The sequence below is a fragment of the Perca flavescens genome, chromosome 17 (genome assembly GCF_004354835.1).
Source record: "Perca flavescens isolate YP-PL-M2 chromosome 17, PFLA_1.0, whole genome shotgun sequence".
Taxonomy (NCBI): Eukaryota; Metazoa; Chordata; class Actinopteri; order Perciformes; family Percidae; genus Perca; species Perca flavescens.
Genome location: NC_041347.1, coordinates 13,788,084 through 13,812,707, shown reverse-complemented (window position 1 = coordinate 13,812,707; position 24,624 = coordinate 13,788,084). Strand labels below are relative to the sequence as shown.

The following is a 24,624-nucleotide window of genomic DNA, read 5'->3' as shown; positions in this document are numbered from 1 at the left end:
TGGAACTGGACTGATTTTTAATCAGAATCAGGTGTGTTAATGCAGACACACATTAAAAATATGCAGGGTGGTTGTCCACAGCACAATGCCTGATTAGATATGTTTATGAGCATCTTGCAATACCAGGTGCTCGCACTCGAACCTTTGAGGCCGTAGGCAGTTCCTAATCTCAGGGAGCTTTATATGGGTGATGTCATAAGTGGCATCGCAACACCTACTAGACAAGGTGAAAATGCTGAGTTTTAAAGTGCTGTAAAAAATTACTTTCTCATTAGAAAATTCTGAAGATTTGTGTACTTTGTTAAGACAACATAGAGATGCCTGTAATTTATTTTTCACAAAGATCAATAAATGCCAAACTGATGTTTAAAGATGCTCTACTTTGCATTGACTGCAATGCGTAGATGAGGACACAATTAAAAAATAAAATAAAAAATTCACTTTTTGAGATAAAATTCTGCACACCAAATCTACAGTTATCTTCGGATGTTGTGAATTGTTTCCATGAACATCAAAGATTTAGTTTGGAATAAATTGCAGAATTTGTTTATACTACTGTATGCAGTAACATGTTTTAATGCACTGTGGGCTAAATGTTTGATGAATCAAAAATCCGAATGGAATATTTGTCGAGGACAGTCTGGAGATGAAGTTGGCCAAATTTGGTGTCAATTGAAAAAATAATGTGGGAGGTGACAGGTTTAAGAAGTTTTGCAGTTTTTGCAAAAAGTAGAGTGATGGACTTCAAAATTGCTACAAAAGCATAGTTTCAGCTCTATTTGGGGCTACAGTTTGGCATAAGTTGCGACGTTGTAGCATGTACGGCTGATTTGTTATGAATTTTTAAGGTTTAGCATTTTAGATGGCTGTTGTAGCGCCACCATCAGGACAATTAGCACACAAATCAAACTGATTAAGTTTGGCATAGAACTGGATGGTAAGTTTGGTGAGTTTTCGTGCATGGGAACATCTATTAAAATAATAATAATAGAATAGGGTCCACGCAGCTTCGGTGCTGGGCCCCTAATAATAAACAGCTCCTCCCAGCCGGCAGGGGGGGCGTATCTCACAGCAAAAGTGGCCATGGATCAAACTTGTAGGGGCGGAGTGGTTGACCATAACTTTACCTGCTCCCTGTTGGCATCCCTCTCTTTTCTCCTGCTGAGAGATTGGCTGTGACTGGTCAGCCAGCCCACCACAGCCTGCATAGCCCTGACTCCCCAACACTAGCAGAGCCATACCCAACCCAGACATGTGAGCCAGTCACACCACAGCAGAAAAGAGGAGCAGACAAGGAGCGAGGTTAGCGGGAGACAAAGAAGATTAAAAAAAAGGAGAGGGAGTAGACAGGCTGGATAAACAGAGGAGGAGAGAGCTAGAGGAGAGGCAATTTGGCAAAAGGAATAGGAAGGAGTTAGATAAGATTGTGATTTGTTGAGAGGACAGACGGATTATAAGAGTGTCGATGAGGAGAGAGGAGATAAGGATAGCAGTGCTTGAGGAAAAGGCCCATGTTGAAAGAGCAGGAGAGAGTGGGGAAGAAGTTGGAGGAAACCACAGATATACAGAGCAGCAGTGAGAGTAGAGGAAAGGGTGGAGGAGAGGAAAGCCGGAGGCAGACGGGCAGGCAGAGAAAACCTCCCGTGCTCACGTGGCGCGATGGAACTGAATCCGACAGCCGTCCGCACTTATTACCAGAAATGGAACAATAGCGAATTAGGTGCATTACCGTGGCTGCTCTCCCCTGAGCCCATGTCACATTGAGCTAGAGGAATTACCATCACTTCAAATGTAAACTATTTCACAGATTAACCGAAAGTCAGACAGAAATCAATTTTTTCTCCAGGAAGTGTATGCTTCCACCTCATAGCCTATGGATCAAAGAGTATTAGAGGCATGTCATTTCGCTCCCTTTATAACAGAGTTTGCTGATTTTTTTCCTCTGACATGTTGGATAAGAGCCAGATTAACTGGGCAGTTTGTTTAATTACACAAACACTGATTACAGTCTTTGTTTTAATTGTTTCTTTGTTGCAAGCTGTTACGTAACAGATGCAATGTGCTAACAAGGAGCCAGCTCAGAAACCTATGTTACGCTTAGTCAACATACGAGACAAGACGGGATAACAACACTCATAAGCAGGCTGGACAAGAAGGTGAGGCATATCTTCACTGAACTCGATCTGAGATGACAACAAAGTGTGGATAGACAGGCTCAACACACAACGCTGCACGCATTCAGCACCACGTTCTGACACAGATGTTAGGACTCCTCATCTGTATGAGCACACAGACAGACACACAGACACACAGTACAAACACAAACAGTATGAAGCAGTGAAGGAGTGAAGTCATGGGAAGGTGAACTTACGATGGCTTGCATGTTCAATAGAAATCTTTTTATCTGTTTGAACAGGAGAAAAAAACAAGAGAAGAAGAAAAGAAAAAAAACACAACAACATAAAAATGGATGGACTAGTAGTTATGCAAATGAAAGATACAATAACACAATACAAAGCATAAACAGGAAAAGTAAACAATAGCTCATCAATATGAAAATGGACATGTAAACATAAAGGCATACTGCAAGCAAGAAAAAATACTTTATATCTAAAAAATAATAACCTCTTCTTGAAATATGTGAGAATATGCAGCATTGTGGAATGAAATTCTGTTTGTTTATATAATATAGAAATAGAGAATAAAAGCCAATAATAAATGACTGTGAAAGAGATTAAGATCATGTGGATGAGAAAGTAAACAAGGACGCTGGTGTTGTGACATGAGGGAGACGATGTAGATTGAAACTGTCTCTTTATACACCCCACGGGCTATGTTATCACCTTCATCATATGAAGATAAAACAGCGCTATCCTGATGGGAACAACCTTTTTGAAGTTAACACCAATGTGAATCATCTCTGAGTGGTTTGATTATTGTTGAAACCGTCTTTCAGGATCACGTCACTTACTAGATCTCAAACCAAATAACCTTTTCTCCCAAGGATCATCAGAACACCAAATGGCCCGACTTTTCCATTCATCCGATAGCAATTACAACCTACAGGAGGCAGCAGAGATGTCTCGAAGCAATTTACATTTATGACTGGGGTATTTAGCCGATCCTCAAAGGGATTAACAATGACTGAGACATTAGAGTGCGTTATTGTTTGATTGTCTGAAGCATGGTCGGAACGCAAAGAGTCATGTCATTAGGGCAATTTGTGGCCAAAGAAAAATCTAACTAATGTTGTAGGAAAATAATTAATTCAGTAACCTGTAGTTTGCCAAGTGACACATTTACAGATTTTCAACAGCACAGTGCTTCCCATCTTCCCCCCTCTGCCAGAGCCACTTGAGTGCATGTTTCCCCTGACAGCCTCCTGAGAATGCTCCGCTCTGTACAGACAAATCAGACAGTGTATTTGTCTAATCTGGCTGCTCCATAGAAGCCTGTTTATGTCAGGAGTCGCGTGCACGTCTGATAGAGTTGAGGCACAGTGTGCAATGTGCATATGATCCCCCCGTTGCACGTGCATTGACCAGGATTGTCTGCATGCTTGGGCGTGTCGGTTTGTGGCGCGCATTTGTGTATGTGTTTTTAAGTGTGTACATGACTGTATCTCACTGCCTCTGTGGATGTGCGTCTCAAAGATTCTAATGCGCTGTCAGCTGGATTCCTCCCAGCTCATCACAGGCTGCACATTGGGTGTCAGTGTGAGTCTGACTCACTCTCATATGCTCGTCCCCCGTGTTAATTTTTCGACTTGGCCGTGCCATGCTCGCTTCCCACTCCATGCACTCCCTTAGCCTGCACTTGCTTCAACTCTGTCTCTCTCTCTCTTTCTCTCTCTTTCCATCTGTGTTTCTTAGATGTGGATCACTTGCCTTCTCTCTTTGCGAACCTAAATTTTGCCTCGTGAAACATCTGTCTGCGATTTGGCGTTTTTTTCTTTTCATCTCTCTCTACATCATTCTCGCTCTCACCATGCTGCAGTGACTAATTACCTTGGGAATACAGTTCTATACAAAAAAAGCTTTGAAATGCAATACACCTTATAAAACTGTGAACTGCAGTACACGCAAAAATATCACCATCTGCATGACTTGCTATTATCAATCACCTGAAGCAGAAAATTTGCCATTAGGGAGTTGACCCCTAGAAACCTCTGAAAGACCCTTTTCTTTTAGATATTAGACAGCGTTAACTAGTGACAACAGATGCTGATCTGTATTAAAGGGCCAACTGCAGAATTAGGATATATTACAAATAAATATATATGAGCCAAATATTTACTTTCTTTTGGCATTTAACAACTGCCCCAGTTCAAACACATAGTTCAGGTGACTTACTGCGCGCACACAGCCCCTCGGTGCAGTTTTTGCTCTCCATCAAGCTGCCGCTGCAGTGCTTTCCTCCATTTCTAGGTGGGGGCGCTTGGCACTCGCGACTGCGCCAGTGGGTGCACTCTGTCCCACAGGCGGACCACTTTGCCCATTCTGTCCAGCCTCCATCCACTGGAATGAGACAGCAGAGATGTGAGTCATTTCACAGCTAACCAACGGCTAAATACTTCCATCACTGCAGGTAGAAGGGAATTGGGCATGACTTTATAATTCGGCACGATGCATATGTAATGGCTTGAAGTGCATCATTTTGCAATTTGCAAAATGCATTCTGTTGTTTGTTTTAAATGACTATGGAGTCAGAATGGTCTGACACACGGGGCAAAGCAAAAAGTGGCAGATTGGTGTGTGGCAGTAAATCAGATAACACTATGTTCCTGACGTAGATGACGTTTCATGATGAAATCAAATGACCAAAATCAAGAGACCAAACCGGTCTCTTGATGAAGTTGTTTTTGAGATGAAAAAAAAAAATGCCTGGTTTTGTGTGAAGGAACACAGCTAAAATCCAGCAACTGATGTTCTAAAAGTTTTGAAATTCATCCTGGCACCTCCTGCAAAATGGCCCATTCGGGAAATTTCCTGGTATTTCAGTGCGTGAGTGCTTTGTCTGAAGAAGTTATAAATAACAAAGATTAGTATGTCATCTTCACCTGGGCACAGTGTGGTGCAGGTCACTCTCTGGAAGGGAGGGCCCTCACAGAAGGCTCCTCCATTAAGAGGGGCAGGATTGGTGCAGCTGCGTGTTCGTCGCTGCCAGCCCCGCCCGCACCGAGCATTGCACTCGGACCATTCAGTCCATGAAGACCATCCTCCGCTCACTGGCAGAGAGACAGACACAGAGAGGGTCAAAGTGAGCGAGTCTGGCAGTCAATAGCCTGGTCAACTTTAAAAGTAATGAGAATATAGACACAATTTTAAAATGAATATCAAGCTAAATATATATGATGTTATCCGGTGTATTTACAGTATGAACCTTTAGTTTTCCAATCACATCTTCACCCCATTGATCCATTCTCCAACTTTTAAATGCTTTGTAAATACAGAAAGTAGTTCCTATTGATAGTTCAAAAGGTGGTTTCCGAAGTACATTTAATTAAATTTTTAACCAGTCTTACATAAAAGTGCAATATTCATTAAGTTCATTTAATAATTTAAGATTTACATTTTGGTATGGAGCTGCTAAAATGGGAAATTTTCTCATTTGCAAGTAACCTAATATCAATTAACATCACTGAACCAATCTGACCAGGATTTTGATAATTATGTTATGTCATGATTCATAAACAATCTTCCAAAATAGAAGAGGAAAATCGTGTGCATGTTACCATAAACAATAAGAGTAGCCGTGCTGCTGCGTCTTTTGGCCACCACGTTACGAGCCACGCAGGTGTAGTTGGCGGTGTCTGAGAGTCTGGCCTGTTTGATGATCAGATCATGATCGATTGTGATCAGGAAGTTGGAGTCCTGTGATGGATCTATGGTATCCTCGTTCTTCAACCAGTCCACCTGTAGAGAGGCAGGCACGCACACACAGATATACACCACTCAGAACTTTGGTCTGCAGAAAGTAATCTTCACACAAAGTGATGAAATAAATGAAAATAGAAAAAGTAACCACAACAGCCAAGATTTTAGTTTAAAAAAACTTCTGTATCGCCGAACCTCTGTGTTATAGCAATTTTGATTCTTTTATTCTTTTGCCAGATAACTCCTCAAATAAATCAGTGAACAAATCAACAGCTGTGTATGCATAAACATGAGTCAACACTACACTCACATACCCTTTCAGTAAACACTATAAACCTGCAGAGTATTTATCCACCACAACATGCTTCAATGCTACATGTGGTATTGATCAAACACTGTGAATATTTGTTCATTTTTAGTTTGCTCAGGAAAACTATAATTTGTATAATTTCTTTTGGCCAAACTCCCTTTTACTTTTGAGAAATACTCCTTACGAATGGACATAATATCATAGCGACAACCACAAGCAATACATTTATCATAAAACACATTTCAGATCATTCCATTCCATTTAAAAAGCTCTCCTGTGATGATATAACATGAACTTTTACACTTTTGTGCGAGGGCTTTTTTTATGTCACACTATAACATAAATGTTTACTTGAGTAATAAAAATCTACATTTATGAATTATTTATATTTATATATTGTTGCACTGCTGTTTTATAAGAGAAATCAAACTGTTTAATAAAGTGGTGTGCAGTTAAAGGAGTTTGGTGTTAAAACATGACACAAAGTGAATTTTAGCACAGCCCTTTTTAGCTTCACTGCTTAAATAGCACAGCATATTATTACTGATCGTTATATCTTTCAGGGAGTTTTTTCTTGATGGTGCCATGTAGCTGGATGGACTTAAATCTCTCAAACTTCAGTGGCTCGCCCTTGACTATGCTGCCTTGTGTATTATGTTGATGTTGCTCGATAACTTATTACTTAGATCCCAGCTTTGCTATCTCCCTTGAGATATAGAGCTATACAAAATATTAATGATCTTGAACTATTATCCTTCAGAATGAAAAACACAACTGTAACCCCTAAAGTGATAGAAAAGCAGTGAGAGTGGGGATGAGGAGGGAGAGATTTACCTCGGCAACGGGCATGCCTTCAGGGGGGCGACACTGCAGCAGCACCTCCTGCTCGAGTCGCACCTCCCGCCCCAACGGCTCCTGCTCAAAGTTCTTCCTCAGGTCTACAGGGTGGGGGGACACAGATGTAGTCAGCAGTTTGTGAAGACTGGCCCGTGACAGCAGTGTGACACCCTGTTCATCTTAGTGACATTGGCTGTCACACAAACATGTACACACACACACACACACACACACACACACCAGGCAAAGCCCCCAAAAAGCCTCTGTCACTTTGTTGTGTTTTTTTCCTTCATACCCCCATAAACATGCACGGTGTCAATCATACTACACCACCCATTACCACGAGGGACTAAGATGGAGAACTACAACAAATTTATTTGCATATATACTTAAGCTGACACATTTGACAAGCAAAAAGTCGGAAACATTTGCTGTCTTCCTTCCTTCTTTCTTTCTATCTCTCTCTCTCACACACACACACACACACACACACACACACACACACACACACACACACACAGTACTGACATGCAATGCGAACATAGGCACGGTTGCTCTTGGTGGTGCCAGCAGAGCTCCAGGCCACACATTGACACCAGTAGTCCTCCAACCCAAACAGCTCCTCCACCTGGGTCCTCGACACCGAGATGTCCACCTCCCGCAGCACCAGACCTGTGCAGAGAGAGAGAGAGAGAGAGAGAGAGAGAGAGAGAGAGAGAGAGAGAGAGAGAGAGAGAGAGGGAGGGAGAGATTAGTGCAGGCATATTTTTCACAGTGCATATAAATAATGCATTGGCTGCAGGCCAAATGCAGTTAACGTGCACATAAAGTCCTATGGGAGCTAATGGATTATGTAGTTGAAAATTATGTTTGTAATTGAGTATGATGTTTATGTCTGTAAAATATAAGGTGACATTACTATGTGTGTGTGTGTGTGTGTGTGTGTGTGTGTGTAAGTATTACCCGTGATCTGGTCCAGGCTCTCTCTGGTGACGTGATCGTTTTGATTGACCCATTCTCCGTTACATTTGAAGTAGATCTGGGTGGCTGGTGATGCCCGGCACCGTAGCTGGACTGGCCGGTTCTTTACGATGAAAGCGTCCTCCGGTTCCAGCAGGAATTCCGGGAGAGGTTCTGCCGGTGCTGACGGGAAGGAGTCAGGGAGAACCTCGGCCTCGCTGTAGTCGCTGCTCTCTGAAAAAACAAACAAACAACAGAACACAGAAGTGATTAAAATGTCCTTTAATGGAAAGACCTGAGTTAAGTGTCTGCCTGCTGGAGGCGTACTCGAGCAGTACATCAAGCAGCCATCAAAATAGTATTTTGATGGCTGCTCTGTGGCTGATCCTCCACTCTGACCTCACTGTTGAGGAGGCAAAAAAATAAATAAGCAAAATGACAAATTAGTCCCTCTGGATGTGACCCCTTGCCTCAATCCAGTTTTCACCAACTAATCTGTCAGCAGTGTTTCACATACATACATTAAGGCAACCATGTTAGTGTATTTCAAGAAGACATTTAAGGTGTTGACAGTTTGCACTGTAAATGAAGTGGCACTGTGACATTTTCACCTCCTTGCATTGCCAGTAATCTGGTCAATGCAGGCCTCGTGCTCTGGTCTCTCTGGACGAGTCTGTGCCTCTCAGCTGGGGAGGAGAGCTGCTGACCTTCCACAGACAGATCCTGTTGATCACACATTATCCCCTGACATTTTCGATGTGACACATTCCTCCTGGCAATGCTGCCAAGAGCTTCTCCTGGCAGGAAGGACACAATATTTCTGACCTCTTCACTCTGACTTGTTACTTTAATAATGATGAGTCGATACCAGGCAGTATGTCAATGCTGCAATGTTATTGGCTCCTAAAGTATACTAGTTTTCATAGAAGTAGATGGATTTAGGTATATGTACTAATAACTTTGCTATTTAGTAAATGTTTTTTTTATTTCAAGGGTCAGCACGTTGTTCACAAGAAAGAAAATTGCACATTTGTCAACTGTCAAACATCTCAAGCTTTTGGTACTGCTATTGGACTCACAAATTCTGTATCGGTCAGACTTGTCTGTTTACAGGGCTGCAGGGTGGCAGACTAGATGAAGCAAGCTCAACCCATGCCACAACTCCATCTGTCCATCGACTGAATTGTACCCTTGTGTACTTGAGCAAAACATGGAAGCACAGGCAGATTGGAGAAGAACAACAGGACTGCAGTAGCCTGATAGAGAATAACCTGACCACAGTATAGCTATAATGCTCTACCTGGAACCTGACACCAATAGCAAACATATAGCACACAAATACAACTATACACTTTATAAAGGTATGTTGCAAAGTATATTTCTGGTGCCAGAAATTTTCTCTTTCTTTTTATGCAATGTTGCAGCATCGTGTGATTTTCCCTAGTAATCCAGGTTCTTATAAATTGTTAATGGGTCTGGCCTTCCAATAGAAAACTTTGCTCTGCTTACGAAAATGATCTGATTCAATAAGCATTAAATGTAAGACTGGAGCAGAGTGCAGGAGATTGACAGGGTTGGCTCCAGTCAGGAGATGCCAAAAAGGTATGGGGAAATCCAGTCCAATGCACTTTCTTCCCTAGACACGCACACACACACACACACACACACACACACACACACACACACACACACACACACACACACACACACACATAAATCATGTATAATTGGGCTTTTCTTAAACATTCTTACGGTGCTACAGTTTTTAAACTCTACATAAGTGGATAAAGAAGTGTGAGAGCAGATGCAGCTACTTTTCCACAATTAGACTTAGAGCAGACAAATTTGCAGGGTTCAGTTTTTCAAAATGTATCGAGTCCAACCTGATCAGTTATTCCACAACCAGGGAACAAGAGAAACTACTTAGAAAGACACCACCTCCTATTTTAGGAAAGGGAGTGCTCCCCACCCCATCACACTGTTCGCCTTGACAGACTGTCTGAGACATTATGGAAAAGCAAGCAGAAACACAGAGCATTAAGGAAGTGGGAGAGAAAGTTGTGGCAATTCAAATCAAGGCCAGGAGGGATTTAAGAGGCTGTACCATCTTCAGATATAGGGACGGTACCATCTTTTGACCCGAATCTCCTCCACCATGAAAGGGCCAGGCAGCACAAAAGAAGCTGCTGGCAGTGGTGTGGCCACAGGACAGGCAGAAAATGCAACAGCTGCTCCAGGCCCAACAGCCATCCAGGCTGGACCCGTCATCATTAATCTGTCTCTGCCTCTCCATACTGCAAACACATCCCAGTTCTTCTCCAGTGACTTTCTCTAGAAGAACCTACCACCAACTACATTTATTTGCGAACCTGTTACCCCAAGCTGAACCCTCACCACTGCATGCTTTACTCCACCTAGACACCAGTGCTGTACAGTAAAAGCAGAAATGCTTATTCTGGTTCTAGCTAAGTGTAATCACAAATGAAAAACAAAAAAAAAAACTCAGCCACCAATCAAAATGACAGATGATAAAATAAAATGAGTGAAATAATATTTTCATGTTCGGACTCCTTTTGACTATTTTAATTGTACCAATTCTGCTCTTTTTTTTTTAAACTCACAAATATGTTTTTCCAAAGACAGTCTACATGATGTTTCAGCATTTTTAATCCCTCCAGAGCTGCAGGCTTCTCCATCTCAACTGGTGTTTTGGTCACAAAGTGAATGTTTATTTACACGTCACGGTTGTACCGGAGGCACACAATGTACCAGGGGAATTCAAATGTACAAGCACTTAATATCACAAAATCACAGTTAGAAATTGTGATACACACACACACACACACACACACACACACACACACACACACACACACACATGCGCACACGCGTTTTTGTGTCTACAGGTTACACCCTGGCAGGTGTCCACACCTACAGTATATACAATACTGCAAGTAGGTATGCAAATGAGAAATGATGAAAGTTAACACTCAAAGTGATGCTTAACCGTTTACATGAATTAAATGTATCGTCGTGCCTCTCTCACAATCCTCTCCTCTCTGTTTTCTTTCCTCCCATCCCCTTGCTCTCCACTTACTAAGCTGTCGCCTCCAGTCTTTCAGACTTTGAATTCACTGTCAATAACCAATTGTGTTGCCCCTCCCCGCCCCTCTCCCCCGCTCTTTCCCTTTGTCCGGCATTGATCGCTTGGTGTTCAAACATCGGCTGAAAAACACAGCCTGTCACTCTTCAGGCTCGATGAGAGGGGGCACGGGAAGATAGAGAGGAAGGCAGTGGAAGAATGGCAGCAGAGACAGACAAACAGAGCGAGACAGTGGTTCAGACGGAGACAGAATGGGAGGAGAGTCCTGCGTATTTGGATAAACCACTCTGTGCAGTGTGTGTGTGTGTGTGTGTGTGTGTGTGTTCTGGGGCCTGCAGAGAGGAACAGTTTAATTAAAACACTTTTGGATGACAGAAGTTGGAGACAGACAGACAGCTTCTTTCTCTCCCACTGTCTCTCTCTGGGATAATGGAGCTGGGGGTTTAAAGTGGAACCTGTGTTTTTGGGCCAGCATACAAACATCCATCAGAGCTCAGCAGCCGGCAATTTGTGTGGAATGGAGGAAGACAAGAACTCCTCGCCGTGCAGCACAGCAAGTCTTTTATTACTCTAATGACAGACAGCGGACAGCTAGAAAGCAAACACAGGCTTCTGGGTATTCTCTTCCAGAGCACACAATTGCAGGAACACACGCATGTAGACCCAGACACCAGATAACAACCGATGCTTATACAGTACATTTCTCACCCACTCTTATTCATGTATGCTAAATTCAAATAGTGCAGCTCTTTCGGTGACTGTGTGGCGGAGTGCAGAGCTTCACTACAGTGTAACTGAAAGTTGGAGTGACAGTGGTGGAGCGAGGCTACACTAGAAGGGAGGACTGTGTGGGAGAGAGAAAGACAGACACAGAGAGAGAGAGAGAGAGAGAGAGAGAGAGAGAGAGAGAGAGAGAGGGTCTGTACACAGGTGAAAAGATGGGAAGACAAGAAGGCTGGCCAAAGACAGGTCAAGAGACACTAATGTGGACAAGTGGAGAGGAAAGAGACGATGGAACACACAAACAGACACATACAATACTGGACTGCTATAATAACTGGCAAGGAAAATGAATCACAGCAATGTCTGTCTTTGTCTCAACCTGACTGTGAAACTGTCTCTGTTGTTCTTTCTGCCCTCTATCTTTCTCCACCCTCTCTTTTCCCTTGCCTCTTATTCTCTCTCTCTCTTTCTCTCTCTCTCACACACACACACACACACACACACACACACACACACACACACACACACACACACACACACACACACACACTGTAATTTTCTTAGCCCAAGCGTCTCTAGCCAGAGTGGAATCTAAAGCATCTGTACTTTATCATTACCTTTACAGAGTTATTCATTACTGTCCCCGCCAGTGCCCTCACTATCCCAACACTGCACTCAGAAGTGGGGGAACAGTGAGCAAGGGAGAATAAAGCATCGGATGAAGAATACTTTGAAGCAGCCAAACAACATAAAGACACTATGAAAGACATGGGGTCAGGTTGTGTTTGGCAAGATCAGCAATCTCGTTATTTGTTCTCTCTTAGGCATCCTATGAGGTCAAAAACAAACAAAAAAAAGCACAGTGTCCCACCTCCTCCCTTCCGCTTTCCAGTTTGGTGCCTGACATGAGAGTGCTTTTATTCTGGCCCTCCCCTGACTCCATTCCTCCTTCCCTCCTGCCTGCTGGATTCAAAGCACTTTGTGCAGCTCCACAAGACTTCAAATGACATCCTACAGCCTTAAACGCAAACACACACACACACACACACACACACACACACACACACACACATAGGGAAAGAACTACAGCCCACAGCTATGTAGCTTGCTGAGCCCACTAAGGACAAACAGCTGTGAGGACAGACAGTCAAATATGACAACAATGCTGGTGACAGAGGAAACAAGGCCAATAAATAGAGTGATCAGCAGCCATTATGTAGCATTGACAGGCTGAGCATATCCATCATCCTCACCTAATCTACCTCATTATTTTCATTCTTGCGAGGAAGCCCTAAGGTTGAGTCATGCACGGCACGCACACTCACGCAGAGGCAGGTCGAAAGAGACAGAGATGGATGGAGGGAGACAGTCTCTCCTTGCCTTCCTTAAAGGACAATTACACTGAGTGATTGATATTCAGAGTGACCTCATCCTCATCAGCCTGAAAACAATTTGCTTCAGAAGGGGAGAGAAGAAACCAGCAGGGAGGGAAAAGTAAAGAGACGTGAAGACTGGAAAAAGCAAGTGTTGAGATTTGGACAAAGGATTTGATGGAGAAAATTAAAAAAATCACTGAATGTGTGAGTGGGACAGTCTCAGTGTGTGTACATGTTGGCATCAGGCAGGGCATTAGGCGACATGAGTGCAGGTTGGAGCAACCCAGCATCACTTCTCACATCAACAAAGGCAGACGAGGTGTGAGGAGTCATGCAGTTCACCCATCTGACTGAGCACACACACACACACTCACACTAACACTTACAGCATAAGCAGCCCTTTTGAGCTCAGACAGGGGGGATTGGTCATCTTTTAATAGGAAACACCGTTGATTCACCAGTGACTAACAGACACGCCATTATTTTCATTTCATCATGGAAGCTGTGAGGCAACGGGAGGCAGGAAGCAGAGTTTGCTGTCCTGCTAAGAGCGACACAGATCCAACTCCATGTGCTTTCTCATAAAGCCTTCCACACGTTTGCCTTGAAAGTTCTTGTTTGGATATTTCGATACTATGTGCACCTGCGGCGGCTCCACATGGCTTTACAGCCTGTTTCTTTGTACTCACCATGGTGACTCTCTAACTAACAGACTTCATATCTCACACCGGCAGGCACATACATAACTCTTCAGGTCCTCTTTGATTCTTACTCACCTTTTTCTGCTCTTTACGTTTTCTTCCCTAACAAGTAAAAATAAAAAAGTTTTTTTTTTTACAAGACCAATAAAAAACGTCTGATATTTGAGACATACACTTACTTGCCATTTTGCCAAGAGTCAGATAAAAAGAATAATGTTTGTTTCATCTTTGCGTGTCCACTGTCCAGTACCGCAACAGGTCCAAGATGTCTTAGCTTAGCTTAAAACAAACACTAGAAACGATGTCTTAGCTTAGCTTAAAACAAACACTAGAAACAATCAAAAGTGGCTAGGCTAGCTCTATAAAAACACTTTCTAACAACTTACACGTTATATCTTGAAAATTAACAGTTTGCTTGTTACACATTTGAAGCTTTATCTTGAAGAACCACTGCTACATCTCAAAATGTCCTCATATAGACATTTCTACATTTGTTTTGTTAAATAAACTCAGGTGATCAGCTAGCGAGCGCTCCTGGTGCTGTACAGATGAGTAAATAGTTTGTCAATACATAACTCCATCTACATATCTCCTTATTAAGTGATAAAGTTATATTTTACTTGTATTTTTTTACGTGTTAAACATACAACATAAAAAATAAGACATCTTTTGGAGGTTTTGTTTTCACTTACGATTGTGCTATGCTAACTAGCTGGCATCCTTCTCTTGAGTGTGCACTATGCTAGGCTAACACATCCTGGGCCACTTGTTTGGTTGGACACAGGTTAAAGTGTTGACTTTCCAACACTAATTGTGGACACAAGAGGACACAAATACCTGTTGTAAATGTCCAATGACAAAAAAATTCTTAACCAAATATTGTTAACTAAGAATCACATAAGATGCATAGCTTACTCTATGTACTATTTGTTATGGTGCAACTTGTTGGAAGTTCATCACAACAGTGGAAATATCACACCTTTGATTGGTTCCAACATGTCAATGAGGGTGTCTGCAGAGTGGCTATTTTCTGGGGAGTGTGAAGCCACCTCTGTTTCATCAAGATTAGAGTGTGAGCATGTAATTGATTGTGTAAGGCGCGTGTGCAAGCGAATGCAGATGAGTAAGATGCAATCTGTGTGAGCCAGTGAAAGAAAGAGGGATATAAAAGGTGTGTGTGTGTTTGTGTGTGCGCAAAAGAGGGAGAGAGAGAGAGAGAGAGAGAGAGAGAGAGAGAGAGAGGCAACAAGATTGGCAGAAGGGGAAGGCCGAGTGGGTGATGGAGATGCAGAGTGACAGAAATGCTTCCCATGTCCATCCAGCATGTCTGGGTGGCAGGAGGAGAGAGAGCAAGCCTGAGGACATGATAACACACGTATACACACACACACACACACACACACACACACACATGTGCACACACCGCAAATGCAGATGTTTGCAAGAACTCATTTACAGATCTGCTTACAAATAGTGTTATCCCACACTGTTAGCTGCAAGGTGTGTCTTGAAGGGCTCACCTTCTGTCTCTTTTTTCCTACAAGCTCTTGGTGGTTGGTTATAATGACACTTAATCAGCCCTGTTGGAGGATATGCCAGGGGGGAAACACACACACACACACACACACACACACACACACACACACACACACACACACACACACACACAAACAAACTGCAGGGTTCCAGACAGTAAATAAGGTCCAATGATAGAGTGACAGTCAGCAATGTTTTTCACTGATAACTGGGTAAATACTGCATAATTTTGTGGCTGTTTCACATAGACGCACACAACATTCAAACTGTGTGTGTGAGAGGTTGGGCGGATGTGTTTGTTACAGACTATGGATTAAATATACCCACTGTGTATGCAAGGGACGGCCTACTCTAAGTGAGATTCTGTGACTGTGTTTTTGAATGTGTGGGTGAGTGTGACTGCAAAAGTGGGAGCACTAAGAGGATTTGCGCTTGTGTTGTAGCTGTGATCCCACTGCTGTACTGGTGCATTTGAATAGACCGGGGGGGTCTATCACAGCTAGGGGGCGCCACCCCCCATGGAGCTCATTAATCATTGCCCATCAAAAAGTGGCCCAGTGCTGTTTATGTGTGCCCCGACGACCACCTACTGCATGGGAACACAGGCGTACACAAGAAGCACTATCAATCACTATCAGAGGAGGAGAGAAAGAGGGCGAGAGAGGGGTGAGGAGACAGGGAGTGAGTGGGAGGAAGGGAGGGAGAGGAGACAGATTGGGTGAGACAATGTTGTTTTCCTATTATCCTCTCGAAATTACAGACCAATGTCAAAACTATTACTTGGAGGTCAAACTCATATGGTAGAATGTGTGTGTGTGTGTGTGTGTGTGTGTGTGTGTGTGTGTGTATACATAACTGTATGTGTTGAGTGGAAGGCGCCACTACTTGTCTGCTCCACCACTGTACAACAGCTTGATGAGAGTTGCGCAAATCTACCCAGAGTGGCTGGTTGCCATGGTGGGTATTCACATGGAGCCGGCTCCTCTAGAGGCCTGTAGTCTAGCCATTAACTATGGTGCACACACTGCAGCTACACACACACACACACACACACACACACACACACTGTCTGTAGCTTGTGTCTCCATCACTCTCTTTTGCCACCTCACTTCCTCCATTTGGAAGACTTGTTGAAAAATCTATCCTTTTCTGACACTGATGGTCTCACAGTGACTGTGTGTGTGTGTGTGTGTGTGTGTGTGTGTGTGTGTGTGTGTGTGTGTGTGTGTGTGTGTGTGTGTGTGTGTCTGTGTGTGTACGTATAGTGAATAGGTGAGCAGTACAGTGGGATGAGTGTTTGGAAGCTGGGGCCGTTTAAATGGCAGTAATTACATGAGAAGATGAGCTGCATTCCTTCCTGAGGGCAGGCTGATTACAGGCCTCTCCTCTCTGGGCCCCTGTAATTACCCACTCTACCCTGCCCCCCCACTCACCCCCCTCACCCCCGTGTCTCACCCTCCATCCCACTGTACTTGCATTGGATCTGCCCTGCCTCGGCAGGGCTACAGGCGAGTTCACCCCCCTCCTCATGTCCTCTGATCCACCTCTCTCCCAACGTCTGCATCACCCCACCTCCCCTCTCCCTCACCAGGTCACTTTTCTGTCCTCTCTCATTGCTCCTTGAACTGATTGCTACTCACACACGCACACACAGACTCACACTTAGAGAACACTCAGAGGACAAATAGGAGACGTGGTGGCATCATGCAAACAGTGCACACTGCCTTCATTTTTCTTTAAAGATCTCTTATTAAAGCCCGGGACACACAGGGCCGATTATCGGTCTGGTGAGGTTGTTGACTCAAATCTGTTCGGTGTGTCCTGTGCCGTCGTCCGTTTGCGGGCTGTCGGCGTTCATTTTGGCCGACTTGACATGTTCGGTCGGCGGCAGGGCAGTCGGGACTCACCCGAAAATGGCGAGCGGAATGAGGTGACTAGAGTCTCTCAAAATCTGACGAAAATCTTTTAAACGGAACTTTGTTGAGCTGAAATGAAGACAGATTCAGCAACTGCATGGCCTATTTCTCGCTTAAAATGTTTTCAGAAACACGTTTCAGTGAAATATTTTAGTACAATATGAGATCGTATTCTGAACGGCCGCCATGACAGTCTGGCTTTGAATATCCGGAGAAAACAAACCCATGTGACGCGTTCGTCCAATCAGCTGCCGGTTGTCATTTCTTGGGCAACAATACAGAGTAGCGCCGCATGCTGCTATGAAGACGTATTATGTTTCTCATGTCAGTGTTGCCTCAGGACAGTTTTTTGGACCTCGTGGACGCGACTGATCATTTCCACTGGCTTTTCTGCCGAGTCGGCCATCTGGTTGGTGTGTAACCACTTTTAGAGACATTCAATTTGATCATGAATCTGTTTTTTGAATTCCTAAAAAAAGGAGACAGGATTCTGCATAGAGCATATTTCACATCAAAAGCCATATTGGTCAGTTCATGATGACTACTACTACTACTACTACGACTACTACTACTACTACTACTACTACTAACGCAGGCGTATTTCTGTTTGTGTGTGTAAATGTGTTTAGGTAGTGGGGTTGTTGTCAAATGCCATTCAATCCGGATGGCCACTCCTTGAGACAAGACTTGACAGTTCCTGCCTTACAGGTAAATCCCTGTTCACCAGTATCTGTGTCCCACACACACACACACACACACACACAGGGTGGGGTTGCGCACATGACCTCACACACAAACCTTAACAAAACCAGTAAGTCCACCCCATTCAGGGTTTGCGGTAAGACTGGAGACACACAGACAGTCAAATTACATGTCCTTAACCCAAACACCATCCATTGTTGCACCAACCAAAAGTCTGAGTCCCTGCTATTTTTTTGTGTTCAAGCATACATTCAGCATGAAATCATTTACAGTTTGTCCGTTAAAGCTCTCAGAATTTTAAGATGCCCCTTTGTTAAAAAAAAATTGTTGTTGGAGATATTGTCCATCACGTGGCAACATGTTAAGCCAAGAGGCATGAACTGTTAATGTGAGAAGAGTCGGCAAATGGCGTCACAACATATGCATGTTTTATTATTTGATATGACAACCCGGTTCCCCGGTGACAGGAAGACGGCCGGATCAAACTTCCTGTACAAATCACATTAGACACCCAGAGCAGGTGATAATGAAGAGAGAGGAGTGTTTGGGGGTGGGGGAGTTAAAGAGCAGGAGAGAGAACAAAAACATCACAGGGGGGAAGACAGATGGATTAAAAATGAAAAATCTTGATCTTTTCGAGCTTTATGAAGACAGAGAGCAGTAGGAAGGGAGACAGAAATTGAGCTAGTCGGGGAAATGACGAGAAAATAGGAGAGATGGAGAGGTAAGTCCAGGTAACCTCGGTAATGTGAGGTGATGACCAAGGGAGAGGAAAAGAGGGAGCTTAAAGGAGAATTCCGGCCAATTTTTACGTTAATCTTGATCGCTATAGCTACGCGAGTACTTTCGATAGAAAAAACCCCGACCCGAATCAGTGCAGGTAACACTGAGAAGCTGCAGCTACACGTGCTACAAAGCGTCCCCTGAGCTAAAACGGCAGTGCTCGGGGCAAGTTTTAGAGTGCCTTTGTGCCTCTTAACAGACACAAAATGCAATTAATATGTCTGTGCCACAAGAACAGGGCCCTTACGTGTCAACAAGATGCGTTTTCAACTCAGACATTGTTTAAATTCACCTACCCTGGTCCCTGTCTCGATCCTGCCAGTAGCTAGCTTGCCCTGCTAGCTGATAGCCGTTAGCTGCTAGCTGCCGTTTGGTGAGTGTATTCCGACAGGCTTCTGTGATAATCATCCCAAAAACAATCCACGGAGCGGTGGTGGTGTGGCTATGTCCTCCAGAGGACAGGTCATGTCATGTCTTGAAGTGTATTCCCCCCTAAAAAAACAATAGTGTGGTAGTAGCTGTTAGCTGCTAGCTGCCCTCCGGTGAGTGTGTACAGCCAGATAGCTGTTAGCCGTTAGCTGCTAGCTGCCGTCCAGAGAGTGTATTCAGCCAGGCATCTGTGCTAATCATCCCAATAAAAATCCACGGAGCGCCCGGTGGGTTGGTGGATATTCTGCATAGGACAGATCATGCCTTTGCAGCGAAAGGTTTAGATTATTTCCCCCTCAAAATAGGTAACTGAGCACTGTAGTGGTTATGACCATATCAGTGACTATGTAACTACATGGAAACGGGATAAACAATGTCTGTGGCTTTCACAGTAATAGCGTTACTGAAGCCTAGCTGTTGCATCGCGCGGTCTCCTGGGAATTCAGTTGTAGCAGAAAAAGGTAAACAGTAATTTTCAGATTGGAGCGTAGTGTGTGTGAAGAGTGAAAAGCGGAGTTGTTTATAACGGAAGAAGCTTGGAGTATGAAGAATATAGCAGATATGCAACACACGGAAGAGCCTTTTGCGTTTGATGGTCATCCTTATTTATTCGAACCAGAGTATACAGACGAAGAACTAGCCTCAAGAGTTGGAAAGAACGAGACTGACAGACAGAGGGGAAACAGGCAGATGAACTTGCTGCTCCAAGCACAAGCTAAAGGTAGCCTTCAGTAACTGGGGGACATAGCCACACCACCGGGCGCTCCGTGGATTTTTATTGGGATGATTATCACAGATGCCTGGCTGAATACACTCACCGGACGGCAGCTAGCAGCTAACGGCTAACAGCTATCTGGCTGTACACACTCACCGGAGGGCAGCTAGCAGCTAACAGCTACTACAGCACTATTTTTTTTTTAGGGGAATACACTTCAAGACGTGACATGACCTGTCCTCTGGAGGACATAGTCACACCACCACCGCTCCGTGGATTGTTTTTGGGATGATTATCACAGAAGCCTGTCTGAATACACTCACCAAACGGCAGCTAACGGCTATCAGCTAGCAGGGCAAGCTAGCTACTGGCAGGATCGAGACAGGGACCAGGGTAGGTGAATTTAAACAATGTCTGAGTTGAAAACGCATCTTGTTGACACGTAAGGGCCCTGTTCATGTGGCACAGACATATTAATTGCATATTGTGTCTGTTAAGAGGCACAAAGGCACTCTAAAACTTGCCCCGAGCACTGCCGTTTTTAGCTCAGGGGACGCTTGTAATGCGTAGCTGCAGCTTCTCCGTGTTACCTGCACTGATTTGGGTCGGGGTTTTTTCTATCGAAAGTACTCGCGTAGCTATAGCGATCAAGATTAACGTAAAAATTGGCCGGAATTCTCCTTTAATGTGTAAGCTGTGCTGTTAGTGGGTAACCAGGCTAGATGGGAAGGAAGGAAGGAGGGAGGATATGTAGATGGAAGGAGCAAGGGAGAAAGATATGGAGAGAGAGATAGAGAGAGAGAGAGAGAGAGAGAGAGAGAGAGAGAGAGAGAGAGAGAGAGAGAGAGAGAGAAAACAGTCCCTGGGTGCAGATCAAGTGCAACTCTTGATTGGGCCGAGTGTGTGTGTGTACTGTGGGCATTGGCTATGGTTGCCACGACTGCCAGTGCTATTAGAGATGCCCGCTGCTGTAATGTGTTGTGACAGGGGCTGATTCTTGTGACTAACTGCTTTGGCAGGCGAGCGCCTCTGTCGTGCTAATGAACAGATGAGGAGATGAGCCGGATTGACAGCGGATCGACGGGCCACGAGCATGACTTCTCACACAACTCACACTCAGAAACAGAGGGTTAGGTGGTATATACGAAGACACAAGCAGACCTCCCTGTCATCAAAAGTGTACAGCGTGTGACACACCGATGCGGACCGCCCCCACTCAGAAATTACCAAGTCACTGTGACAGAGGTGACAACACACGGACAAATAAAGTGAGATGAAAAAACAACAACACATGTGCATGCACCGACGCATGATCACACCCCACACAAACACAGCAGGGTTGGCGTCACTCTGTTCCTTCATTGCGTCCCCTTGCATCAGAGAAATCCCTAGATATGCAGTACACAACAAGCAACATGGTGAAGGCTAGCCTCTGTGTGTGTGTGTGTGTGTGTGTGTGTGTGTGTGTGTGTGTGTGTGTGTGTGTGTGTGTGTGTGTGAGAGAGATATGGTTTGTGAGCTTTGTAAATTTGGCAAATAAAATTGCAATATGTACCGTTCAGTGTACGTCTGAAATTATGCAAGCGCTTTACGATTTCAAAAACAGGCTACGAGCAACAGCATTTGCAAAACTTACTTGAGGATTGACAAAGATTTAATATTGACAATGATATCAAATTGTTGGTCAAATGAATAAAAAAGGTTTGGATAACATTGTTTATAGGGATTCTTTAAAAACGGATTGTATAAAAATAAAAAAATAAATGAGAAAGCTAGAGATAGAAATAGTAGACAGATAGTAAGGAGAGACAGAGAGGTAGACAAGGAACAGAAAAGATTAGGGCACTAATGGGCAGAAAATCCATGTTGGAGGAGATAGATGAGGAGAGGTGATGTGGCAATAGCAGAGGAGGACAAATGGAGAGGTAGAAGATAGAGGTTATATTCAATCTCCTCACCCTGCAGAATGTCTGGGTCTTGTAAGCAAAAGTAGTCCTGTGCAGAAGCTAATGGTTGTTTTATCCTTTTGATCTTTTTCCCTCACTCCCCTTATACCTCGCTTCATCATTCTCAAAATAAATTTCCCACCCTGCCTCAACTCGGACACACTTGCACAAATCAGGCCAAAGGTGAAAAGGAGAATAAAGAGATTTCCATCCAAACCTCATGTGAACCAAATCTGCATGTTTGTTAGCCTATTTTGAGTCACTATTTCTTACATTTTCAAAAACGGGTTCATTTAGCAATTTTCTAATAGTTATTGAGGTACTTTTTGTTGTTCCAATCCAATTGCAAACAAGAGAGAAAAAAAACTAAACTCAGAGGAAGTGGAAAGTCAGTAGGAAATGTGCAGTTCAAGATAGGAAGGGGAAAACACACCACACTGTTTGACTGCCAGGTAATCTCAGTGCTGTGCAGCACTAAAACATAAAAGTAATAACAAAAGCACAAGCATCTCGCAGACTATCACTTCAGGCCAGGCCAACTTTCCAATATTTGGCAATCTCAGCTGCTAACAGATTGTGAAACACTGGTAACTCGGCATTGCAGAAAAAGGTAGCAGCATCGCTGCAAAGTTATCAGCAATCTGAATGGCCTGTGTGCATCTCTGCTCCACAGATGTAAATCTTGTTATGTTTTAGGTCAACATGTTGGTTTATTTCTCCTGCGTGATGAGTCAGCACTTGCGCATCAATCATTCATGAGGCTTTGATTTCTTTCGATGTCAAAAGTTTTTTGCAGCTCTTCGCCGTAGCTTCGGGAATGTGTCCTTGACCCAGGGACAGGATGGTGACTAGGCTGGAACGGAAAAGAGGACATCCTAGAGCCTCTGGCCGGGACCAGTATGACTGGATTGGCAGGAATGGCGGTGATAGAGAGAAGTGATGAAGAGAGCATGACTAAAATCCCCTCGGCATAGACAAATAAAATAGGGGGCTGCGAATGAGAGAGAAAACATGCTTGTGTATGTGTGTATAAAGCTGAAACAGGGAGAGATGGATGGATGGAAGGAGAGAGCAGAGTGTCACCCGCCAGACGCCCAGGGCCAACACAGACTGATGGTGACACTGAGTGGCCAGAGTGTGCGACACTGTGACAATAATGATGAGAGACTCTTTGCCGATCTCTCTCTGGCTTCTTCTCCTCCTCTCCCACTCTCCTCCTTCTGTCACCCCCTGCAGCGGGCTGGTGCTTTGATCCACACCCTGACCGTGTGTCCTCCTCTGGCCTGGGTCAAATCGCATTGGCAAGCAAAGTCTTGTGATCATTCAAACCCCACTCATGTGGAACTCCTCAGATGTCAGCGAAACCCCCAAAAAGTCAGCAAAATAAAATGTGAGGTATTGTAGGTTTATATTAATTAGTTATTAAAAAAAAAAAAGGTCAAGAAAGGCAGTCTTATTTGTATTGCACATTTTACAACAAGGCAATTCAAAGTGCTTTACATAAAACATTAAAGAGCAGTTAAAAATAAGTATAAAAACAGCTCAAATAAAATATGACAAATATGAAATACAAGAATAAAAGTTGCAGTGCAGTGTAAGAAATGACTTAATTTAAAACTTTAAAAAAGGCAGCATCAAAAAGAAAAACTTTAAAAGAATAAGAGTTTGTTTCAGATATGTGGTGTATGAAAACTGAATGCTGCTTCTCCATGTTTATTTCTGAATCTGGGGACAGAAAGCAGATCTGTCCCAGATGACCTGAGAGGTCTGAATGGTTCATAATGTAGCAGCAGATCAGAAATGTAATTTGGCCCTAAACCATTCAGTGCTTTGTAAACCAACAGTAGTATTTTGAAATTAATTCTTTGAGAGACTACAGCCATGCCAGTGACTCTGTGAACCTGTACTAAGCCATAGAACGGCATTGAGCTAAATGCTAACATCAGCATGCTAACATGCTCATAGTGACAATGTTAACATGCTGATGTTTAGCAGGTTCTACTGTATATTTACCATGTTCACTATCTTAGTTTAGCATTTGCTAATTAGCGCCTAATTAACCCACTAACCCTAAAAACAAAAGACAGCGGGGAATGTCATTAGTTTCACAGGTATTTGCTTATAAAGTATTGAACAAATTGAAAATGTAACCTAATACTGGCACTAAATGAAAAGTCAGGGGATTACTAAAGTTATTACAATTCATCCTGAGTGGGCGTGTGTAGATGTAAAGAGGGCCTTATTGAAAAAAAGCTGCTTTCTGAAACTGAACTAACCTGAAAATTATAGGTAAAAGGATGCCTTTTTGTGGTTTCTTCTGTTCCTATTTTGTTTTTCTTACATGTTACATTCAAATGTATCTTGAAATGAAATGATCAGAATAATAAAAAAGTATAATTTTTCATATTTCTGGTCCCTACTCTGGATCTATGCCAGTGGAGAGAGGGGGCACATGGCCGTGGTTGTGGTGGACAGCAGGGCATTAACTCTCTGTCCTAGATCCTGATGGCCCTGGTCCACTGAACCTCTCTCAAACCCGAGCCAGTCTGGAGTCACGACTCCTCCTTTCCCAACAGCATTGTTTTGTTTACACTATACATTCTTTTGACCTGTGCACTTGTGTATGTTTTCAGTGTGGTCCTTGGCGTGTGTGGCCCAGCTAGTCACTCAGTGCTCTCTCTTCCTCTCTCTCTCTCTCTCTCTCTCTCTGT

The 24,624-nt window shown here is 43.6% G+C and overlaps 1 protein-coding gene across 1 annotated transcript in view; it reads right to left on the bottom strand.

Moving 5' to 3' along the window:
- unc5b (unc-5 netrin receptor B) overlaps positions 1-24,624 on the bottom strand; it is a 53,486-nt gene that overhangs the window by 10,448 nt on the left and 18,414 nt on the right. Inside the window, exons 2-8 of the mRNA XM_028602808.1 lie at positions 7,987-8,217; positions 7,552-7,695; positions 7,021-7,124; positions 5,735-5,915; positions 5,060-5,227; positions 4,353-4,517; positions 2,372-2,404 (exon numbers count right to left, since the gene is read on the bottom strand). Coding sequence (XP_028458609.1) covers positions 2,372-2,404; positions 4,353-4,517; positions 5,060-5,227; positions 5,735-5,915; positions 7,021-7,124; positions 7,552-7,695; positions 7,987-8,217 — 1,026 coding nt within the window. The remainder of the gene's footprint in view (positions 1-2,371; positions 2,405-4,352; positions 4,518-5,059; positions 5,228-5,734; positions 5,916-7,020; positions 7,125-7,551; positions 7,696-7,986; positions 8,218-24,624) is intronic.